The 19,663-nt window shown below is 43.3% G+C and overlaps 1 protein-coding gene across 19 annotated transcripts in view; it reads right to left on the reverse strand.

Annotated features, from left to right (window-relative positions):
* The window catches only part of LOC106586786 (peripheral plasma membrane protein CASK), a 231,170-nt gene that overhangs the window by 100,664 nt on the left and 110,843 nt on the right, over nt 1-19,663 (reverse strand). For 18 of the 19 annotated variants that reach the window (XM_014174421.2, XM_014174439.2, XM_014174419.2 and 15 more), the window contains 3 exons: nt 14,670-14,775; nt 9,516-9,593; nt 9,167-9,239 (listed from right to left, as the gene is read on the reverse strand). In XM_014174421.2, the coding sequence (XP_014029896.1) occupies nt 9,167-9,239; nt 9,516-9,593; nt 14,670-14,775 (257 nt within the window). Of the gene's footprint in view, nt 1-9,166; nt 9,240-9,515; nt 9,594-14,669; nt 14,776-19,663 lie in introns of those variants that run through there. The other variant, XM_045707387.1, reaches the window with a different exon arrangement.

Genomic DNA, 19,663 nt, shown 5'->3' on the forward strand with positions numbered 1-19,663 from the left:
GAGAATGGACTAATTTCTATTACAGCATATTTGATGACTGTCATTCATATTCCATTCACCCAGTTCAATGTAACATCAACAGGTTTAGGCTACTAAATGATACTCTAAGTTTCCCTGTACCTATCATGAGGTTGCTACAACCTAGCCTATGAATGAAAGTTTACAACGTAGGTGCACAGAGGTCGAGAGAATTTTGTAGTAATCAAGGTGACAGACAGGAACACATTCAATACCTCCCTGCACACTCTTTCCTGCATCTAGCTGATCTAGAGTGCAATCATGTAACGGCTGTCGGGAGAGAGAGTAGACCAAGGCGCAGCGGAGTTAGTGTTCATCATGATTTTAATGGACGAAAGAACACTATACACAAAAATGAGAAAACTGACAGCCAAACAGTACTGTCAGGTGCAATACGTAACAGAAACAATTACCCACAAAACCCCAACGGAAAAACAGGCACTTATGTGTGACTCCCAATCAGCAACAACCAACAACAGCTGTGCCTGATTGGAAGCCACACGGCCAAAATCAATGAAACAGACAACGTAGAAAATGAACATAGAACGCCCACCCAATGTAACACCCTGGCCTAACCAAAATAAAGAACAAAAACCCCTCTCTATGGCCAGGGCGTTATAGTACCCCCCCCCAAGGTGCGGACTCCGACCGCAAAACCTGACTCTGAAGGGGAGGGTCTGGGTGGGCCTTCTTACGGCGGCGGCTCAGGTGCGGGACATGGCCTCCGCTCCACCCTCGGCGTCGCCCACTTAGGTAGCGCCCCTGGCCGTGCTGGAGGACTGGCGGGCGACCCTGGCTGCGCCCGGCTGGCGGGCGGCGATGGCTGCGCCCGGCTGCTGGGCGACCCTGGCTGCGCCCGGCTGGCGGGCGGCGATGGCTGCGTCGGACAGGCGGGCCGCTCTGGCGGGTCCGGACAGGCGGGCGGCTCTGGCGGCTCCGGACTGTCGGGCGGCTCTGGTGGCTCCGGACTGGCGAGACCCACTGGAGGCCTGGTCCGTTGAGCAGGCACAGGACTGACCAGGATGGGGAGACTCACTGGAGGCCTGGTCCTAGGAGGAGGCACAGGATGGACCAGGATGGGGAGACCCACTGGAGGCCTGGTCCGTGGAGGAGGCACAGGCTTAACCAGGATGGGGAGACCCACTGGAGGCCTGGTCCGAGGAGGAGGCACAGGATAAACCGGGCTGTGGGGGAGCACTGGAGTTCTGGTACGTAGGCTTGCGGGGGGGCTGGCCTATATCGCACCGGGCTATGCACGCGCACTGGAGACACCGTGCGCTTCACAGCATAACACGGTGCCTTACCAGTACCACGCTGCCTGCCGTAAGCACAGGGCGTTACAAATCATTAGTCCAACAGTTGCAAATGAGAGTTTCTATTGGACAAATTCAGGTATTTTTATCCCCTTGCTTCCATTTAGGAAATGTTTTTCCACGGAATGAATACACCCCTGATCACACAAACAGTTCACTTTCATAGCAGCCACATAAAAACAGCATGATCACTTTATATTTATAATTCCTTCTCCCTACTATCTACTCGCTCAACTCTTCTCAGCCTTCGCTTGTGGACTTCAGTGCACAACACATCAGCTGTCTGTGAAAAGCCCCAAAAAACTTTCCAAGTCAAACCTTCATACCATGACCGCTAACAGCTACACACAGCCTACATCATTGTCACGTCATAGACAACATACTAGCGTGTTAGTAAACCCGCTACAATCATGCAGTACAGTGTACAGTCAGAAAACAGTTTAGCAGTTACACCGCCGGGCCCCGGTGGCAATAAATTAATAAAACCAAAAGCTTACCTTGACTTGGAAGAGATCCACTGTTGGATAGCCATAGTCTGCTAGCTAACATAGCATCCCTCTCTGTTTGAGCCAGGTGTTTCAGTAGGCTAAATGCATTTTTTTGGGGGGGGGCTCCACTTTAAACCTGCTTTATCCTGGCTATTTACAGCAGATTAGTGCTGTAAATCACAACATCTCTTCCATGGCTCAGACTCATAATGTATTCCAGTGGGCCACAGCAGAGTGTGTGTGTGTGTGTGTGTGTGTGTGTGTGTGTGTGTGTGTGTGTGTGTGTGTGCGTGTGTGCGTGTACGTGTGTGTGTGTGACTGTAGCTGATTTTCAGAGCTTGACGTGTTTTTGTGTCACGGACCCCCCTGTGTCATTAAACTGTGTCATTAAGCACACCTGGTTCCAATTCTTCACTGATTGTGTTTGTATAAATGTGCCCTTTGTAGATTATTGTTCCCATGTCTGTTGGTGGTGTGAGTACCTATGCGTTGTCTCAGCCTGTGCTGTGTGTTATTGTTCCCATGTCTGTTGGTCGTGTGAGTACCTATGCGTTGTCTCAGCCTGTGCTGCGTGTTATTGTTCCCGTGTCCGTTGGTCGTGTGAGTACCTATGCGTTGTCTCAGCCTGTGCTGCGTGTTATTGTTCCCGTGTCCGTTGGTCGTGTGAGTACCTATGCGTTGTCTCAGCCTGTGCTGCGTGTTATTGTTCCCGTGTCCGTTGGTCGTGTGAGTACCTATGCGTTGTCTCAGCCTGTGCTGCGTGTTATTGTTCCCATGTCTGTTGGTGGTGTGAGTACCTATGCGTTGTCTCAGCCTGTGCTGCATGTTATTGTTCCCATGTCCGTTGGTGGTGTGAGTACCTATGCGTTGTCTCAGCCTGTGCTGCATGTTATTGTTCCCATGTCCGTTGGTGGTGTGAGTACCTATGCGTTGTCTCAGCCTGTGCTGCGTGTTATTGTTCCCATGTCTGTTGGTGGTGTGAGTACCTATGCGTTGTCTCAGCCTGTGCTGCATGTTATTGTTCCCATGTCCGTTGGTGGTGTGAGTACCTATGCGTTGTCTCAGCCTGTGCTGCATGTTATTGTTCCCATGTCCGTTGGTGGTGTGAGTACCTATGCGTTGTCTCAGCCTGTGCTGTGTGTTATTGTTCCCATGTCTGTTGGTCGTGTGAGTACCTATGCGTTGTCTCAGCCTGTGCTGCGTGTTATTGTTCCCGTGTCCGTTGGTGGTGTGAGTACCTATGCGTTGTCTCAGCCTGTGCTGCGTGTTATTGTTCCCATGTCTGTTGGTGGTGTGAGTACCTATGCGTTGTCTCAGCCTGTGCTGCATGTTATTGTTCCCATGTCCGTTGGTGGTGTGAGTACCTATGCGTTGTCTCAGCCTGTGCTGCGTGTTATTGTTCCCATGTCTGTTGGTCGTGTGAGTACCTATGCGTTGTCTCAGCCTGTGCTGCATGTTTTGTGCATTGCGTATTACGGGTCCCGTGTCGTTATACAAGGTTTCTCCTCGCTCTTTTGTTTGGGTACATCCCAGTGTTTTGTATACGTGTTTGTTTTGGGTGTATTAAAAACTCAGATGATGTATTCCTGCGCCTGTCTCCAAATCCTTTACACCAGCGTGACATTTTGTCTATATCCAGACACCAGGAACCATTGTTTCCCATTACAAGATAGTTATCAGTAGACACACACCATCCCACTCAGTCATAAATAACACTAACAAGACTATTAGGAAGCTTCTATGGCCACTAACACATTCTACCAGTTAACATTGTGTATACAGTAGGAAAAGCCACAGTCTATCTATTAATCGCTCTGCTAGTGCTGCCGCTTTCATCCCTCCATCCTTCCCTCGTTCTCTCCATTCATATGGAGAATGTGACATTTCCTCCATATTGAGCTATTAGCCTTCACAGATCAGCGTGTCGACAGGACAAACACACAGGCTGCCATTACTTCCACTGCCCCTCTTGGAGCCTATTGGGGTGAATAGATCATTGTTGGAAGCAGCAAACATTCACTTCTCTCTGTTGCTACAGTACGAAGAGTTGAGTTTTGCTATCATTCAATCAAATGTATTCATAAAGCCCTTTTATATCAGCCGATGTCCCAAAGTGCTTATACAGAAACCCAGGCTAAAACCCCAAACAGCAAGCAATGCAAATGTAGAAGCACAGTGGCTAGGGAATTGTATTTAATGTCCAGCTTTTGCCAATAAGTGTGTGTGTGTCTTAACAGAGGTACAGTGCCTTTGGAAAGAATTCAGAGCCCTTGACTTTTTCCACATTTTGTTATGCTACAACTTTATTCTAAAATGTATTAAATTGTTTTTTCCCCTCCTCATCAATCTACACACAGTACCCCTCAATGACAAAGCAAAAACAGATTTTTAGAAATTATTGCAAATTAAAAATAAATAACAATTTCTAAAAATCTGTTTTTGCTTTGTCATTGAGGGGTATTGTGTGTAGATTGATGAGGAGGGAAAAAAACTATTTAATACATTTTAGTATTCAGACCCTTTACTCAGTACCTTGTTGAAGCACCTTTGGTAGTGATTATGGCCTCGAGTCTTCTTGGGTATGACGCTACACGCTTGGCACACCTGTATTTGGGGAGTTTCTCCCATTCTTTTCTTCAGATTCTCTCAAACTCTGTCAGGTTGGATGGGAACGTTGCTGCACCACTATTTTCAGGTCTATCCAGAGATGTTCGATCAGGTTTACATCCGGACTCTGGTTTGGCCACTCAAGGACTTTCAGAGATTGTCCCGAAGCAACTCCTGCATTGTCTTGGCTGTGTGCTTAGGGTCATTGTCCTGTTGGAAGGTGAACCTTCCCCCCAGTCTGAGTTCCTGAGCGTTCTGGAGCAGGTTTTCATCAAGGATCGTACTTTGTTACCATTCATCTTTGCCTCGATCCTGACTAGTCTCCCAGTCCCTGCCGCTGAAAAACATCCCCACAGCATGATACTGCCACCACCATGCTTCACCGTAGGGATGGTGCCAGGTTTCCTCCAGACGTGACGCTTGGCATTCAGGCCAAAGAGTTAAATCTTGATTTCATCAGATCAGAGAATCTTGTTTCTCGTAGTCTGAGAGTCTTTAGGTGCCTTTGGCAAACTCTAAGTGGGCTGTCATGTGCCTTTTACTCAGGAGTGGCTTCCATCGGGCCACTCTACCATAAAGGTCTGATTGGTGGAGTGCTGCAGAAATGGTTGCCCTTCGGGAAGGTTCTCCCATCTCTGCAGAGGAACTCTAGAGCTCTGTCAAAGTGACCATCGGGATCTTGGTCACCTCCCTGACCAAGGCCCTTCTCCCCCGATTGCTCAGTTTGGCCAGGCGGCCAGCTCTAGAAAGAGTCTTGGTGTGTCCAAAATCTTTCCATTTAAGAATTATAGAGGCGACTATGTTCTTGGTGACCTTCAATGTTGCAGAAATATTTTGGTAACTTTCCCCAAATATGTGCCTCGACCAGGGGCGAAAATCTGATATCAACTTTGGAGGGGACAATTACATAAAATTTTCTCAAGAGCAATTCCTGAGGGGGACACCAAAAGTAGTGCTGTAACACATAGCCTACATTGTAATATGGTAAATGTATATTGAGGAACCAAAGAAATAAGGTGTTTGCCGTACTCCTAACTACCGGTACCCAAAAACTACACAACTAATCACAACAGCAATACCATTGCCTTTAACAAATCTTAGTTCAGTCACCAGTTTAAGTTGAGAGTGGGGGTATCCATGGCATTTTCCAATTATGTACCTATTTTACAAGTCAAAAAAATTGAGAACCTTTCATAATGTTGCCAAACAAAGACTCAACAAACTTACCTGAGACTCCCTGTCTCTGCCAGTCTGTCCCTGCATATCTGTCCCCAACTCTGCTGTCTGTGTGCCATCTGTTGCCTGCTCTGCCTAATGACATCATTGTGAAACATTTCCATTAGAATTTCATTTCTTTCTTATGAACATTTTATCAACTAGTCTTTGAGATATTAGGCTACTAGGGTTCTTACTATGCGTTTTGGTGTATTGAAAAATACTCTGATGTCCGTCTTTTATTTTTCTGCCATTTTTCTACCTGGCTGGCTGGCTGGCTGGCTGGCTACACACACACACATTGTGTAGGTTATTTACAGTAGGAGATGGGCTTCTATCATTCTATTTGGGCTTCGATCTAAAAGGTATCTAGCAAATGTGAAACGGATTAAAATGACAAGAGTTGACAGCTGTATTTACACAACATATGCTGCAACCTTTTGTAATTTTAATAGTTTGTTTCATATTGGCTGGCTTCCAACAATAGCTGAATTTGCAAAGCTAGCGAGCACCAATTCAGTTTCAGTGGTGTTTGCTATAATCTTTGCTACCCGGGTTAAATAAAGGTGAAATAAAATAAATAAATAAAAGTTCCCTTGCGACAATTTAGCTTTTGCAACGAGACCATTAAATGTATTTAAGACAATGGTAGAAGAGAGTGTAGTTCTGTTCAGTTTGGACTTCAGTTTATCGCTAACCTTATCACAGGGACTTTGAAGCACTAACTTACATCATCTGCATGCTGATCTTGGAATAAATTGACGATAGCAAAGATTCCATCTTTGACGACGCCACATAAATGGAATAGGTACTAGCTAGCTTAATAGTTAATATTTGCGTGCTAGCTCTGGATATTCAGCTAGTGTGTGTGTGCGATTGACTAGATTAACCTCACGTCAGTTACGTTCATTGAGTGCCTTTCAGACAGTAGATACGGCCCCTCTGTTACCTTGCCAACTAAGGAACTGGCAGTGGATCAAACCATTGTGAGGCAAAGGGTGGGGGGGGGGGTCGCAATCTTTTGAAACTTAAAAACGTGCTATTAAGTGTCTATAATCAGCACAATTGCTTTCATTGCGTATTATTAATATTATTTAAATTACATAGTTATGTTTCAGTGATATATTGGGGGGGACAAATCATATTTTTCCCAGGATGGGGGGGTCGTGTCCCCCCCGTCCCCCCCGGGATTTCTGCACCTGGCCTCGACACAATCCTGTCTCCGAGCTCTACAAATTGACCGCATGGCTTGGTTTTTGCTCTGACATGCACTGTCAACTGCCTTTCCAAATCATGCCCAATCAATTGAATTTACCACAGGTGGACTCCAATCAAGTTGTAGAAAGATCTCAATGATGATAAATGGAAACTGAATACTTATTTACATAAGATATTTATTTTTTACATTTTGTATACATTTCTAAAAATGTCTACAAACCTGTTTTCACTTTGTCATTATGAGGTATTGTGTGTGTGGATGGCAGAGGATTGTTAAAAAAAAACTATTTTAGAATGTAACAAAATGTGGAAAAAGTCAAGGGGTCTGAATACTTTCCAAAGGCACTGTATTTTACCTGCCAGTGCATTGCTGATCCAGTAAAAACTCTAGTCTGTCTCAGTGGCCCACCGCCCACAGTGCTGACCACGCATAGCTAGGTGAAGGCTTTGTGTGTTTGTGTTTGGCCTTTGTTATGAGATAATAACACACACACACAAACAGCTAATACACAGTATTTGAAGGGAAAGATGTAACATGTAACAGTGCTTGCCATGGGACAATGCATATGGCTTCTGCATTACTCTACAACAAATAGCCTAAAGTAAACAGACACAGGTGCTCGGACCAAGTTAGTGTTTGATTTTAACGGTATTCTTTACCATTCCACAATAAATATACAGTGAGGCATCGTTCCATCAACACCGTCTATCTGAAAACGGCTAGCTATTTACATGTGTACAGTACATCTCCTAGTTAATAGTCTGTAATCTCGTCCATTACCACAAGGTAATCAATCAAACATTCCAAACTGCATTATCATTTCTGTGTCCTGAAACTAAACATCAACATTCCGAACCCCCCCCATTTGATGTAATCTGGCATGTGACAGTCTGTGGTTACAATCTATCATACACACACATGATGTCTACGCGCACACACACACACACACACACACACAGCGTGGCGAGAAGAAGGGGTTATTATGAATAATACTAATAGAGATGTTCTGTGATTTATACTGATATTTATACTTCTAAGAGATTCAAATGAATTCAAAGACCTTGACTTTCACGCACTGACACACACAAGTTCCTCCATATTCAACAAGGACAGCGTCGCCATATTACCTCTGACAACTCTGTCAACAATGACTACACTACTCATAGTTACTGCAATCAATCTCTTGAGTTGTCAGAGTTAAAATGGCTGACGTTGACTAGTGGTTCTGGAGCAATATAGAGTAAAGATTGAAAGGTTATTGTTATCTATCCATTACCAGGGCAACAACAACAACAGCTCACAGGAGAAGTAAAAGAAAAACTGTTTTAGCAGCTTCATCTCAACCTTGCTAAAACCATGGCCAACGTCTTTAACTTGTTACCCAGAGTGTGAGCTAGCGATCTGTTTTCTCACAGTTTCCACCCTGTACAACTAACACAAGCTGTGTGGTTTACACTTTACAAACAAGCCTGCTAACACTAAGGCTCTCTATTTCTGTTATAACATGAATACTCTCACAGAAGGTCATTATGAAACTCTAAATATAAGCTCTACAGTTGATTTGGTTTAGGTAAATATATGCTTTAGCGCTGCTGGAGTGGTGTTGGAAATCCCAGACACAGACAGAGGAGGAAACGCTGAGAAGAGGAGCAGCACAACTCTTCACGTTCACACTTGTGAGCTATGGGTTAAGGCTCCAGAGTAGCGCAGCGGTCTAAGGTGCTGCATCTCTGTCCTAGAGGCGTCACTACAGACTCTGGTTCGATCCAGGGCTGTATCACAACTGGCCGTGATTGGGAGTCCCATAGGGCGGCGCACAATTGGCCCAGCGTTGTCCGGGTTAGAGGAGGGTTTGGCTGGGGTAGGCTGTCTTTGCAAAATAATAATTAACTGACTTGCCTAGTTAAATAAAAGTTAAATAAAAATAATCCATGCTGTCTGTCTGCATGCTGTGTTGCTTGTCCTATGTTGCTCAGTCTGTCTGTGTTGCTCTGCATGTGCTCACTGCTCATTGTTTGTCTGCATTGTTATTGGAATTGTTTTTAATAACCTGCCCAGGGACTGCGGTTGAAAATTAACGTTGATTAATGTTTCACTCTCCCTGTAAAAATAAACTCAAACTCACTTAGAAATGTTTCAGACAGACAGCCAGATTGAAAACAACGTCTGGGTCAAGAGAGAATTGAGGAGGGGAGGAGGGGACTGAGCACAGTAAAATCACAGCTAGGTTCCAACTCCAAGTAAACTCTGTTTCCGGGAGACACGTGCACAAACACACACACTATCAAACGGAGACTAGGGCCTACCTTCACGTCTCGATGGATGACGTTGTTGTCATGACAATATCGCAGTGCCTCTAAGATCTGTCTCATGTAGTGACTGGAGCAGGAGAAAGGAAGGCAGAAATAAAACACCATGACTTGATTCTAACAATATTGTTGTAATAGCGGCAAGTGGTTATTTCTGTCCATGGTGTTTTGGTGTTCTTCTCTGAATTTATTTTTCGCTAGTTGTGTTAAATTAAGTTTTGAAAGGCTGAATGCCACATCGAAGTGCAGCCTTGGAGAAAAGTGAAGCCATCAGATTGAATCGAACTCAATGCAACAAGAGGACCTATTTCAAATGGAGCATCATGGGAAGTGGACTTGGTCTTACCTGGCCACCGCCTCACTGTAGACGAAGCCAGCGTCTGCCCTCTTCACAATCTCAAAACACAGGTCTGAACCATCCATACTGTAGGAGAGAGAGAGATAGATAGAGGGAGGGGGTAGAGGAAGGGAGTGGTAGAGGGTGAGTGAGTGGAAGAGGGGGAGAAAGAGAGAGAGAAGGGGAGAGAGAGGGAGCGAGAGAGAGAGAGAGAGAGAGAGGGTGGATAGGGAGAGGGAGTGGGAGAGGGGGAGAAAGAGAGAGAGGTAGAGAGAGAGAAGGGGGGAGAGAGAGAGAGGAGGTAAAGAAGAGAGAGAGAGAGGGGGGTGGATAGGGAGAGAGATAGAAGAAGATAGGTCAGTTTGGTATGAAGGTCAATGTAAACATCCAAACTTCAGGAGGTGAAAAGGTTATCTTATTAAAGTTTGAAGTGTGTGCCACTACTATGGGCCTGTTTGAAAGCTGTGCATGTATGTGCCTGTCTGTGCGTGTCTGTCTGTCTGTCTGTGCGTGTCTGTGCGTCTGTCTGTCTGTCTGTCTGTCTGTCTGTCTGTCTGTCTGTCTGTCTGTCTGTCTGTCTGTCTGTCTGTCTGTCTGTCTGTGTTTGTATGTGTGCATGTATGTACAGTGGGGAGAACAAGTATTTGATACACTGCCGATTTTGCAGGTTTTCCTACTTACAAAGCATGTAGAGGTCTGTAATTTTTATCATAGGTACACTTCAACTGTGAGAGACGGAATCTAAAACAAAAATCCAGAATATCACATTGTATGATTTTTAAGTAATTCATTTGCATTTTATTGCATGACATAAGTATTTGATCACCTACCAACCAGTAAGAATTCTGGCTCTCACAGACCTGTTAGTTTTTCTTTAAGAAGCCCTCCTGTTCTCCACTCATTACCTGTATTAACTGCACCTGTTTGAACTCGTTACCTGAATAAAAGACACCTGTCCACACACTCAATCAAACAGACTCCAACCTCTCCACAATGGCCAAGACCAGAGAGCTGTGTAAGGACATCAGGGATATAATTGTAGACCTGCACAAGGCTGGGATGGGCTACAGGACAATAGGCAAGCAGCTTGGTGAGAAGGCAACAACTGTTGGAGCAATTATTAGAAAATGGAAGAAGTTCAAGATGACGGTCAATCACCCTCGGTCTGGGGCTCCATGCAAGATCTCACCTCGTGGGGCATCAATGATCATGAGGAAGGTGAGGGATCAGTCCAGAACTACACGGCTGGACCTGGTCAATGACCTGAAGAGAGCTGGGACCACAGTCTCAAAGAAAACCATTAGTAACACACTACGCCGTCATGGATTAAAATCCTGCAGTGCACGCAAGGTCCCCCTGCTCAAGCCAGCGCATGTCCAGGCCCGTCTGAAGTTTGCCAATGACCATCTGGATGATCCAGAGGAGTAATGGGAGAAGGTCATGTGGTCTGATGAGACAAAAATATAGCTTTTTGGTCTAAACTCCACTCGCCGTATTTGGAGGAAGAAGAAGGATGAGTACAACCCCAAGAACACCATCCCAACCGTGAAGCATGGAGGTGGAAACATCATTCTTTGGGGATGCTTTTCTGCAAAGGGGACAGGACGACTGCACCGTATTGAGGGGAGGATGGATGGGGCCATGTATCGCGAGATCTTGGCCAATAACCTCCTTCCCTCAGTAAGAGCATTGAAGATGGGTCGTTGCTGGGTCTTCCAGCATGACAACGACCCGTAACACACAGCCAGGGCAACTAAGGAGTGGCTCCGTAAGAAGCATCTCAAGGTCCTGGAGTGGCCTAGCCAGTCTCCAGACCTGAACCCAATAGAACATCTTTGGAGGGAGCTGAAAGTCCGTATTGCCCAGCGACAGCCCCGAAACCTGAAGGATCTGGAGAAGGTCTGTATGGAGGAGTGGGCCAAAATCCCTGCTGCAGTGTGTGCAAACCTGGTCAAGAACTACAGGAAACGTATGATCTCTGTAATTGCAAACAAAGGTTTCTGTACCAAATATTAAGTTCTGGTTTTCTGATGTATCAAATACTTATGTCATGCAATAAAATGCACATTAATTACTTAAAAATCATACAATGTGATATTCTGGATTTTTGTTTTAGATTCCGTCTCTCACAGTTGAAGTGTACCTATGATAAAAATTACAGACCTCTACATGCTTTGTAAGTAGGAAAACCAGCAAAATCGGCAGTGTATCAAATACTTGTTCTCCCCACTGCATGTGTCTGTCTGTGTGTCCGTGTGTGTGTGTGTGTCTGTCTGCATGTGTGTCTGTCTGCATGTGTGTCTGTCTCTGTCTGTATGTGTCTGTGTGAGTGTGTGTTTGTGTGCGTGTCTGTATCTGACTGTTTGCATGAGTTAATGTCTGTATATGTGTGTTTGATAAAACTATGGATATTCCTTTAAAATGAAACGCGTTCGTTTTCATCGTATCCTTTGTTCGTGTGGAATCTTCAGGGACCTAAGGGGGTTCCTCTAGTGCGCAATCTTTGTCTAGAACAGAGTAGACTAGAACAGAACACAACAGAATAGAACAGAGTAGACTAGAACAGAACACAACAGAATAGAACAGAGTAGACTAGAACAGAACAGAACAGAACAGAACAGAATAGATCAGAGTAGACTACAACAGAACACAACAGAATAGAACAGAGTAGACTAGAACAGAACACAACAGAATAGAACAGAGTAGACTAGAACAGAACAGAACAGACAACACAACAGAATAGATCAGAGTAGACTACAACAGAACACAACAGAATAGAACAGAGTAGACTAGAACACAACAGAATAGAACAGAGTAGACTAGAACACAACAGAATAGAACAGAGTAGACTAGAACACAACAGAATAGAACAGAGTAGACTAGAACACAACAGAATATAACAGAGTAGACTAGAACAGAACACAACAGAATAGAACAGAGTAGACTAGAACAGAACAGAACAGAACACAACAGAATAGATCAGAGTAGACTACAACAGAACACAACAGAATAGAACAGAGTAGACTAGAACACAACAGAATAGAACAGAGTAGACTAGAACACAACAGAATATAACAGAGTAGACTAGAACAGAACACAACAGAATAGAACAGAGTAGACTAGAACAGAACAGAACAGAACAGCTAGAACACAACAGAATAGATCAGAGTAGACTACAACAGAACACAACAGAATAGAACAGAGTAGACTAGAACACAACAGAATAGAACAGAGTAGACTAGAACACAACAGAATAGAACAGAGTAGACTAGAACACAACAGAATAGAACAGAGTAGACTAGAACACAACAGAATAGAACAGAGTAGAAGAACACAACACTCTTCATATTCCACAATGATGGCTTTCTTTCTTTCTTTCTTTCTTTCTTTCTTTCTTTCTTTCTTTCTTTCTTTCTTTCTTTCTTTCTTTCTTTCTTTCTTTCTTTCTTTCTTTCTATCATTTTTCAGCAGACACCGTAGGTAGGACTCACCATCTCTTCCTTTACAGACCTCTTTCACTATTTCCCCCTCTTGCTCTTTCTTTCTTTCTTTCTTTCTTTCTTTCTTTCTTTCTTTCTTTCTTTCTTTCTTTCTTTCTTTCTTTCTTTCTTTCTTTCTTTCTTTCTTTCTTTCACCTCCCTGGCTACTCTCTCGACTTCACCCTTTCAGCCTTCTGCCATTCTCCTCTCTCTCTCTCAGCTTTCTCTCTCCTGATACTCTTTGTCTCGCTCCTCTGATTCTCTCCATCTCTCTACTCCAGTCCTATTATCACCAGAGGTGTAGTCCTGCCGCAGCGCACCGGAGCGTCACTCGCTACTTCTCACAATGGTGCCTGTTTACTAAAAGGTCGATCAAAGCTATTCAATGGCTGCAAAGTCACAATTTTTTTATTAGTATTCTACACAACAGAACCGAATGGAATAGCATGTTATTAACTGGGTGGTTTGAGCCCCGAATGCTGATTGGCTGACAGCCAAGGGTATATCAGACATTATTAACTGGGTGGTTCGAGCCCTGAATGCTGATTGGCTGAAAGCCATGGTATATCAGACCGTATACCACGGGCATGACAAAATATTTCGTTTAACTGCTCTAATTACGTTGGTAACCAGTTTATAATAGCAATAAGGCACCTCAGGGGTTGCTTCGTGCCTAAGAACAGCCCTTAGCCGTGGTATATTGGCCATATACCATACCTCCTCTGGCCTTATTGCTTAAGTATAACGTTACCGTAAGACCAAAAACACCACCTTATGAGATTTTAGGATGATTAGCTGAGTGGTCACACTTTCTTCTCATGGGTCAAAACTTAACAGCTTGTGCACCACGGTGCCAGTAGGCAAAATATGAGCTTTGATTGAAACAAAATACAGGTAGGCCTATTCTATTGGTTACAACCATATGCTCAGGAAAACGTAGTTAGGCCTACCTACATAATGTACATACATACTGCACTGTACATACATACTACATCATTCAAGAACATCTGCATGCATATTCCCATGAATCTAATTGAGATCAAATTATTGGCACGCAGATGCAGTTTGGACGTTTCACTGGTAAAATAACAATAATTATTATTCACGATTGACAGGTGGCCTATTTTGAAATGAGGTATAATTTGGTGTTTGAAGGTATTCTGAATTGTATGCATATTCTAAAATGATACTCAATAGAATACATCTGTCGGTACAAATGATGATGTCATTTCAGAAATTATGACTTCATTGAGAAATTATGACGTCACTTTAAAAAAATTGCTTTTGCCTCAACACGTTCTATAAGAGCTTGCTACACTGACGTCTGCATGCGGCCACAGCTGCAGCTACACTCACTCATTTTACCCATACAGTACTCTGTCCTGATAACTAGCCTAGCTATGCTTGCGTTAGCGAGCAGTAGAAATCCATTACCGACGGTCACATCAATTACACCACTAGTGGTGTGACCGCTCAGCGACATGACAGACTGAACTGATGGGGATGGGAGCGACCTCGGATTATAACTGATGAGATTAAACCTCATCACATTTGAAATAAAATACTTTTTAGATGCAAAAATGCTTATATCCTATGAATATGTATGTTGCTGTGTATAATTGAGTGAGTGTGAGAGTGTGTGCACGTGCATGTGTAATAGAGAAGGAACAGAGTTGTGACTCACAACTCGAAGACCATGTAGAGCATGCCGTCAGAGCTGTATGTCTCCACCAGCTCTACGATGTGAGGGTGCTTCAGCATGTGGCAGATACTGGCCTCTCTCTTCAGATCTGTGGAGGAAAGAAAGAGAGACAGAGAGGTTTGTTGTCAGGGGTTATAATTAATGTGGCAGAAAATGTTCTATAGAAAAGCATCAGAACTCACATAATATTAATGGGTGTGAGAGAGAGAGGTGTGACAGACACTGACGTTGGGGAAAGAGAGAGAGAACAATAAACATGCCTGCTCATTTCTATAAATACTCAAATCTGAAAAACAAAATAAATGTGATCATGTGAGAGAGATGAGTTTTGGGGAGAGTGACTATGCGTGGAGGGGAAAATGAGATGTCTTGAACAAATCATTATTTTTGAGTCTTCAACAGGTATGCAAATGAGGGAATTGCACTGTCATCCTAAACAGGAAGGATTGAACGTATAACTCTAATAGCTATTAAGCTCCTTAAACCAAGCTGGCTCCTCAGATACCAGTTAGAATGGTCACAGCAGCCAAACAGTTGAGAACATTAAATGTGTGTACATGTGATTTTTTTTCCTTTTAAAATGTATACGAGAGACTAGAGCAGGGATTCAATCACTTGCAGATAGTGGTTTTCCAGATAACTAGTGCTTTCAGAAGTGAGTATGATTTATACAGCAGTGTGTCTGGGATGGAGTTGACACTTGATTTAGAAACTAAGTAGTGACAGTGCAACTGACTCACTGTAGAGTCTGGTGATAAGACTAGCCAACACAGGGGGAGTTAGAGGCTTTTAATTGTATTTTTATTTAATAAACTAAGCAAGTCAGTTAAGAACTAATTCTTACTTACAACGACAGCCTAGGAATCGTGGGTTAACTGTCTTGTTCAGGGGCAGAATGACAGATTTTTACCTTGTCAACTCGGGGATTCGATCTAGCAACCTTTTGGTTACTGGCCCAATGCTCTAACCACTAGGTTACCTGCCACCCCTCAGGGGAACGTGAAGCTTAATCTAAACTGGGAATGTGCGTAACTCCTCTCTCCACTCCTTCCCTCTGTCCAACGTGAGGTCCGACCATGCCATCTTCCTCCCCTCTCCCTATGTACTACCTCTGTCCCTACCTAGCCCCCCTCCTTCTCTCTGTCCCTACCTCACCCTCCCTCTCTCTGTCCCCACCTCCCCACTCTCTCTCGCTGTCCCTCTCTCTACTGTCCTGCGTTTAAATGTATGACCCATTTGCCAAACAGACCAAAATAAATACCTCCAGCCTTTTATATCAAGTAGATTACTCACTGCACTATACTACTGAGAGAGAGAGAGAGAGAGAGACACAGAGAGAGAGCAAGAGACAGAAAAATAAGGAACAGCCCGTCAGAAATCAGCTCAATGTAATTCAAGAATCTATAGAATCTAACCACTTCTGGGAAAATTGGAACACACTAAACAAACAACACAAAGAGTTATCTATCCAAAACGGAGATGTATGGGTAAACCAGTTCTCCAATCTTTTTGGCCTTATAACAAAGAACAAACAGCAAAAATATATACATGATCAAATACAAATCTTATAATCAACTATTAAAGACTACCTGAACACACTGGATTCTCCAATTACATTGAATGAACTACAGGACAAAATACAAACCCTCCAACCCAAAAAGGCCTGTGTGGTTGACGGTATCCTAAATTAAATGATAAAATATACAGACCACAAATTTCAATTGGCTATACTTAAACTCTGTAACATCCTCAGCTCTGGCATCTTCCCCAATATTTGGAACCAAGGAGTGATCACCACAATCCACAAAAGTGGAGACAAATTTGACCCAAATAACTACCGGGGATATGCGTCAACAGCAACCAACAGAAAATCTTCTGCACTTTCATTAACAGCAGACTCATACATTTCATCAGCGAAAACAATGTACTGAGCAAATGTCAAATTGGCTTTTTAACAAATTGCCATACGACAGACCACGTATTCATCCTGCACACCCTAATTGACAAACAAACAAACCAAAACAAAGGCAAAGTGTTCTCATGCTTTGTTGATTTCAAAAAAGCTTTTGACTCAATTTGGCATGAGGGTCTGCTATACAAATTGACGGTAAGTGGTATTGGGGGAAAAACATACAACATTATAAAATCCATTTACACAAACAACAAGTGTGCGGTTAAAACTGGCAAAAAAGCACACATTTCCTTCCACAGGGCCGGAGGATGAGACAAGGATACAGCTTAAGCCCCATCCTTTTCAACATATATATCTACAGCATTATCTTCTCATTCTTCAAGCAGTGGAATGTTAGACATAGTTATTCTACAGACATACACACTCACACACCAACAAGCCCTGAAAGATCAGCCACTACAATATACTCCTATCCCTTCTTCTCCCCTCCCCTCCCCTCTCTTCTCCTCTTTCCTCTCTCATCTCCACTCCTTCCCTCTACCCTTCTGTCTTCCCCTCTCCTCCGCTCTCCTCATCCATCCATCCGTTACAGCAGGCACTTTCCTTGATATTCTCCTCCAGGCAACAGCTATTCTGGGAGGGAATATTGCCGCATGCCACACACACACACACACACACACACACACACACACACACACACACACACACACACACACACACACACACACACACACACACACACACACACACACACATGCCGCACACACAAACGCATATCGCACACACACCCACAGACCCACATGCCACACACACACACACACACACACACACACACACACACACACACACACACACACACACATGCCGCACACACACACATACATACACACACACTTATGCCGCACACACACACACACGCATGCCGCACACACACACACACAAGCACACACACATGCACACACACACACACGCATGCCGCAAACACACACACACACACACACATACACGTGTATAATATGCATAACCTTTGGGCTTTAAGAACACAATCCAGGAAAAAGTCTCCCTCTGAACTGCATGTACTTTTAATATCCTTCTCTGTAATGTAACACACATAAAAATAACTACACAGGTACACTTTTAAGACTGCAATACACATTTTTATGCATAGCTATATGGATTTCCTACACACACACACACACACACACTCACACTCACACATGTTGTATGTTATTTCCTGTCTCTGGAGACTGAGAACACTTATTCCAGAAGTCTGCCCTCCTGAGTCGTCACAACATTCCGGAAACACTCTTCATCCCATGTAGCCCTGGCTTAGCCCACAGTATTCCCATCCATCTCCCAGAGCAGGACAGGGATGTGTGAGAGAGGAAGACAGTCTCTCTGATCTCTCGTTTCACATTGCCTCTTTCTGTCATTCTTTCTCCTGGAACTCTGACATTGCCACTGCTGATGAATGTGAAATGTCCTCCAGTTGCTTCAAAATGGATTGCAGTCTGTGTGTACCAGTGTAGTTATTTTTATGTGTGCTACATTACAGAGAAGGATATTAAAAGTGTACCAGTGTAGTTATTTTTATGTGTGTTACATTACAGAGAAGGATATTAAGGGCAGACAAGCAGGAGGGGAAAGTATAAGGTGCATTAAATTGTGTTATATTCTCCTACATTCCTTTCACATTTCCACAAACTTCAAAGTGTTTCCTTTCAAATGGTATCAAGAATATGCATATCCTTTGTTCAGGGCTTTAGGTTAAGGATCCGCCCCTTTTTTTCAATTTTCACCAAAAATGACATACCCAAATCTAACTGCCTGTAGCTCAGGCCCTGAAGCAAGGATATGCATATTCCTGGTACCATTTGAAAAGAAACACTTTGAAGTTTGTTGAAATGTGAAAGAAAGAAATGTAGGAGAATATAACACAATATATCTGGTAAAAGATAATACAAAGAAAAAAACAACTGTTCTTTTGTATTTTTTTTTTAACTATCATCTTTGAAAGGCCATAATGTATTATTCCAGCCCAGGTGCAATTTAGATTTTGGCCACTAGATGGCAGCAGTGTATGTGCAACGTTTTAGACTGATCCAATGAACCATTGAATTTCTGTTTAAAATGTTGTATCAAGATTGCCCAAATGAGCCTAATTTGTTTATTAATAACTTTTCATGTTCAAAATTATGCACTCTCCTCACTGTAATAGCTACGGTATATTGGACAGTGCAGTTAGATTAACAAGAATCTAAGCTTTCTGACAATATCAGACATGTCTACGTCCTGGGAAATGTTCTTGTTACTTACAACCTCATGCTAATCGCATTAGCCTACGTAAGCTCAACCGTCCAGTGGAAGGGACATCGATCCAAAAGCAGGGATAGACCCTTTTTTTTTTAGATTTTCGCTTAAATGACATACCAAAATCTAACTGCTTGTAGCTCAAGCCCTGAAGCAAGGATATGCATACTCTTGGTACCATTTGAAAGGAAACACTTTGAAGTTTGTGGAAATGTTAATTGAATGTAGGAGAATATAATGCAATATATCTGGTAGAAGAAAATACAAAGAAAAAAACAACCAGTCTTTTTCTACCACCATCTTTGAAATTCAAGAGAAAGGTCATAGTTCTAACCATCACTCTGGTTGTAATTCCGGTAGTGTCCATAAGATCGCAGCAGTGTATGTGCAAAGTTTAAGATGGATAACTTGAAGTATGACTGAACAACAAGACTTTTAGTGTGAAGTCCCCAGGTACATTTGGGCAAATCGTGAAGAAGACATTCTCATTCATTTTCCATTTTTCTGCAAGAATATCGTCAAATCTGTATACTTGGACTTTGATTTTGCTGTCCAAGTATTAGTAGCCATATTATAAGGTCAACATTTGCAACTCTGAATATCCTTATCATTTTTGTCCAAAATGAAAAGGCATGTTGTCGTACAAGGTTAGTAGCTACATTTTACGACATATACATGGTTTATGGATACTCCTGTAAAGCCCAGCTAGTTAGCTATCTAGCTAGCTTTGTTTGACCCCGATTGGTGCTTATTT

The sequence above is a fragment of the Salmo salar genome, chromosome ssa25, assembly GCF_905237065.1.
Source record: "Salmo salar chromosome ssa25, Ssal_v3.1, whole genome shotgun sequence".
Taxonomy (NCBI): domain Eukaryota; kingdom Metazoa; phylum Chordata; class Actinopteri; order Salmoniformes; family Salmonidae; genus Salmo; species Salmo salar.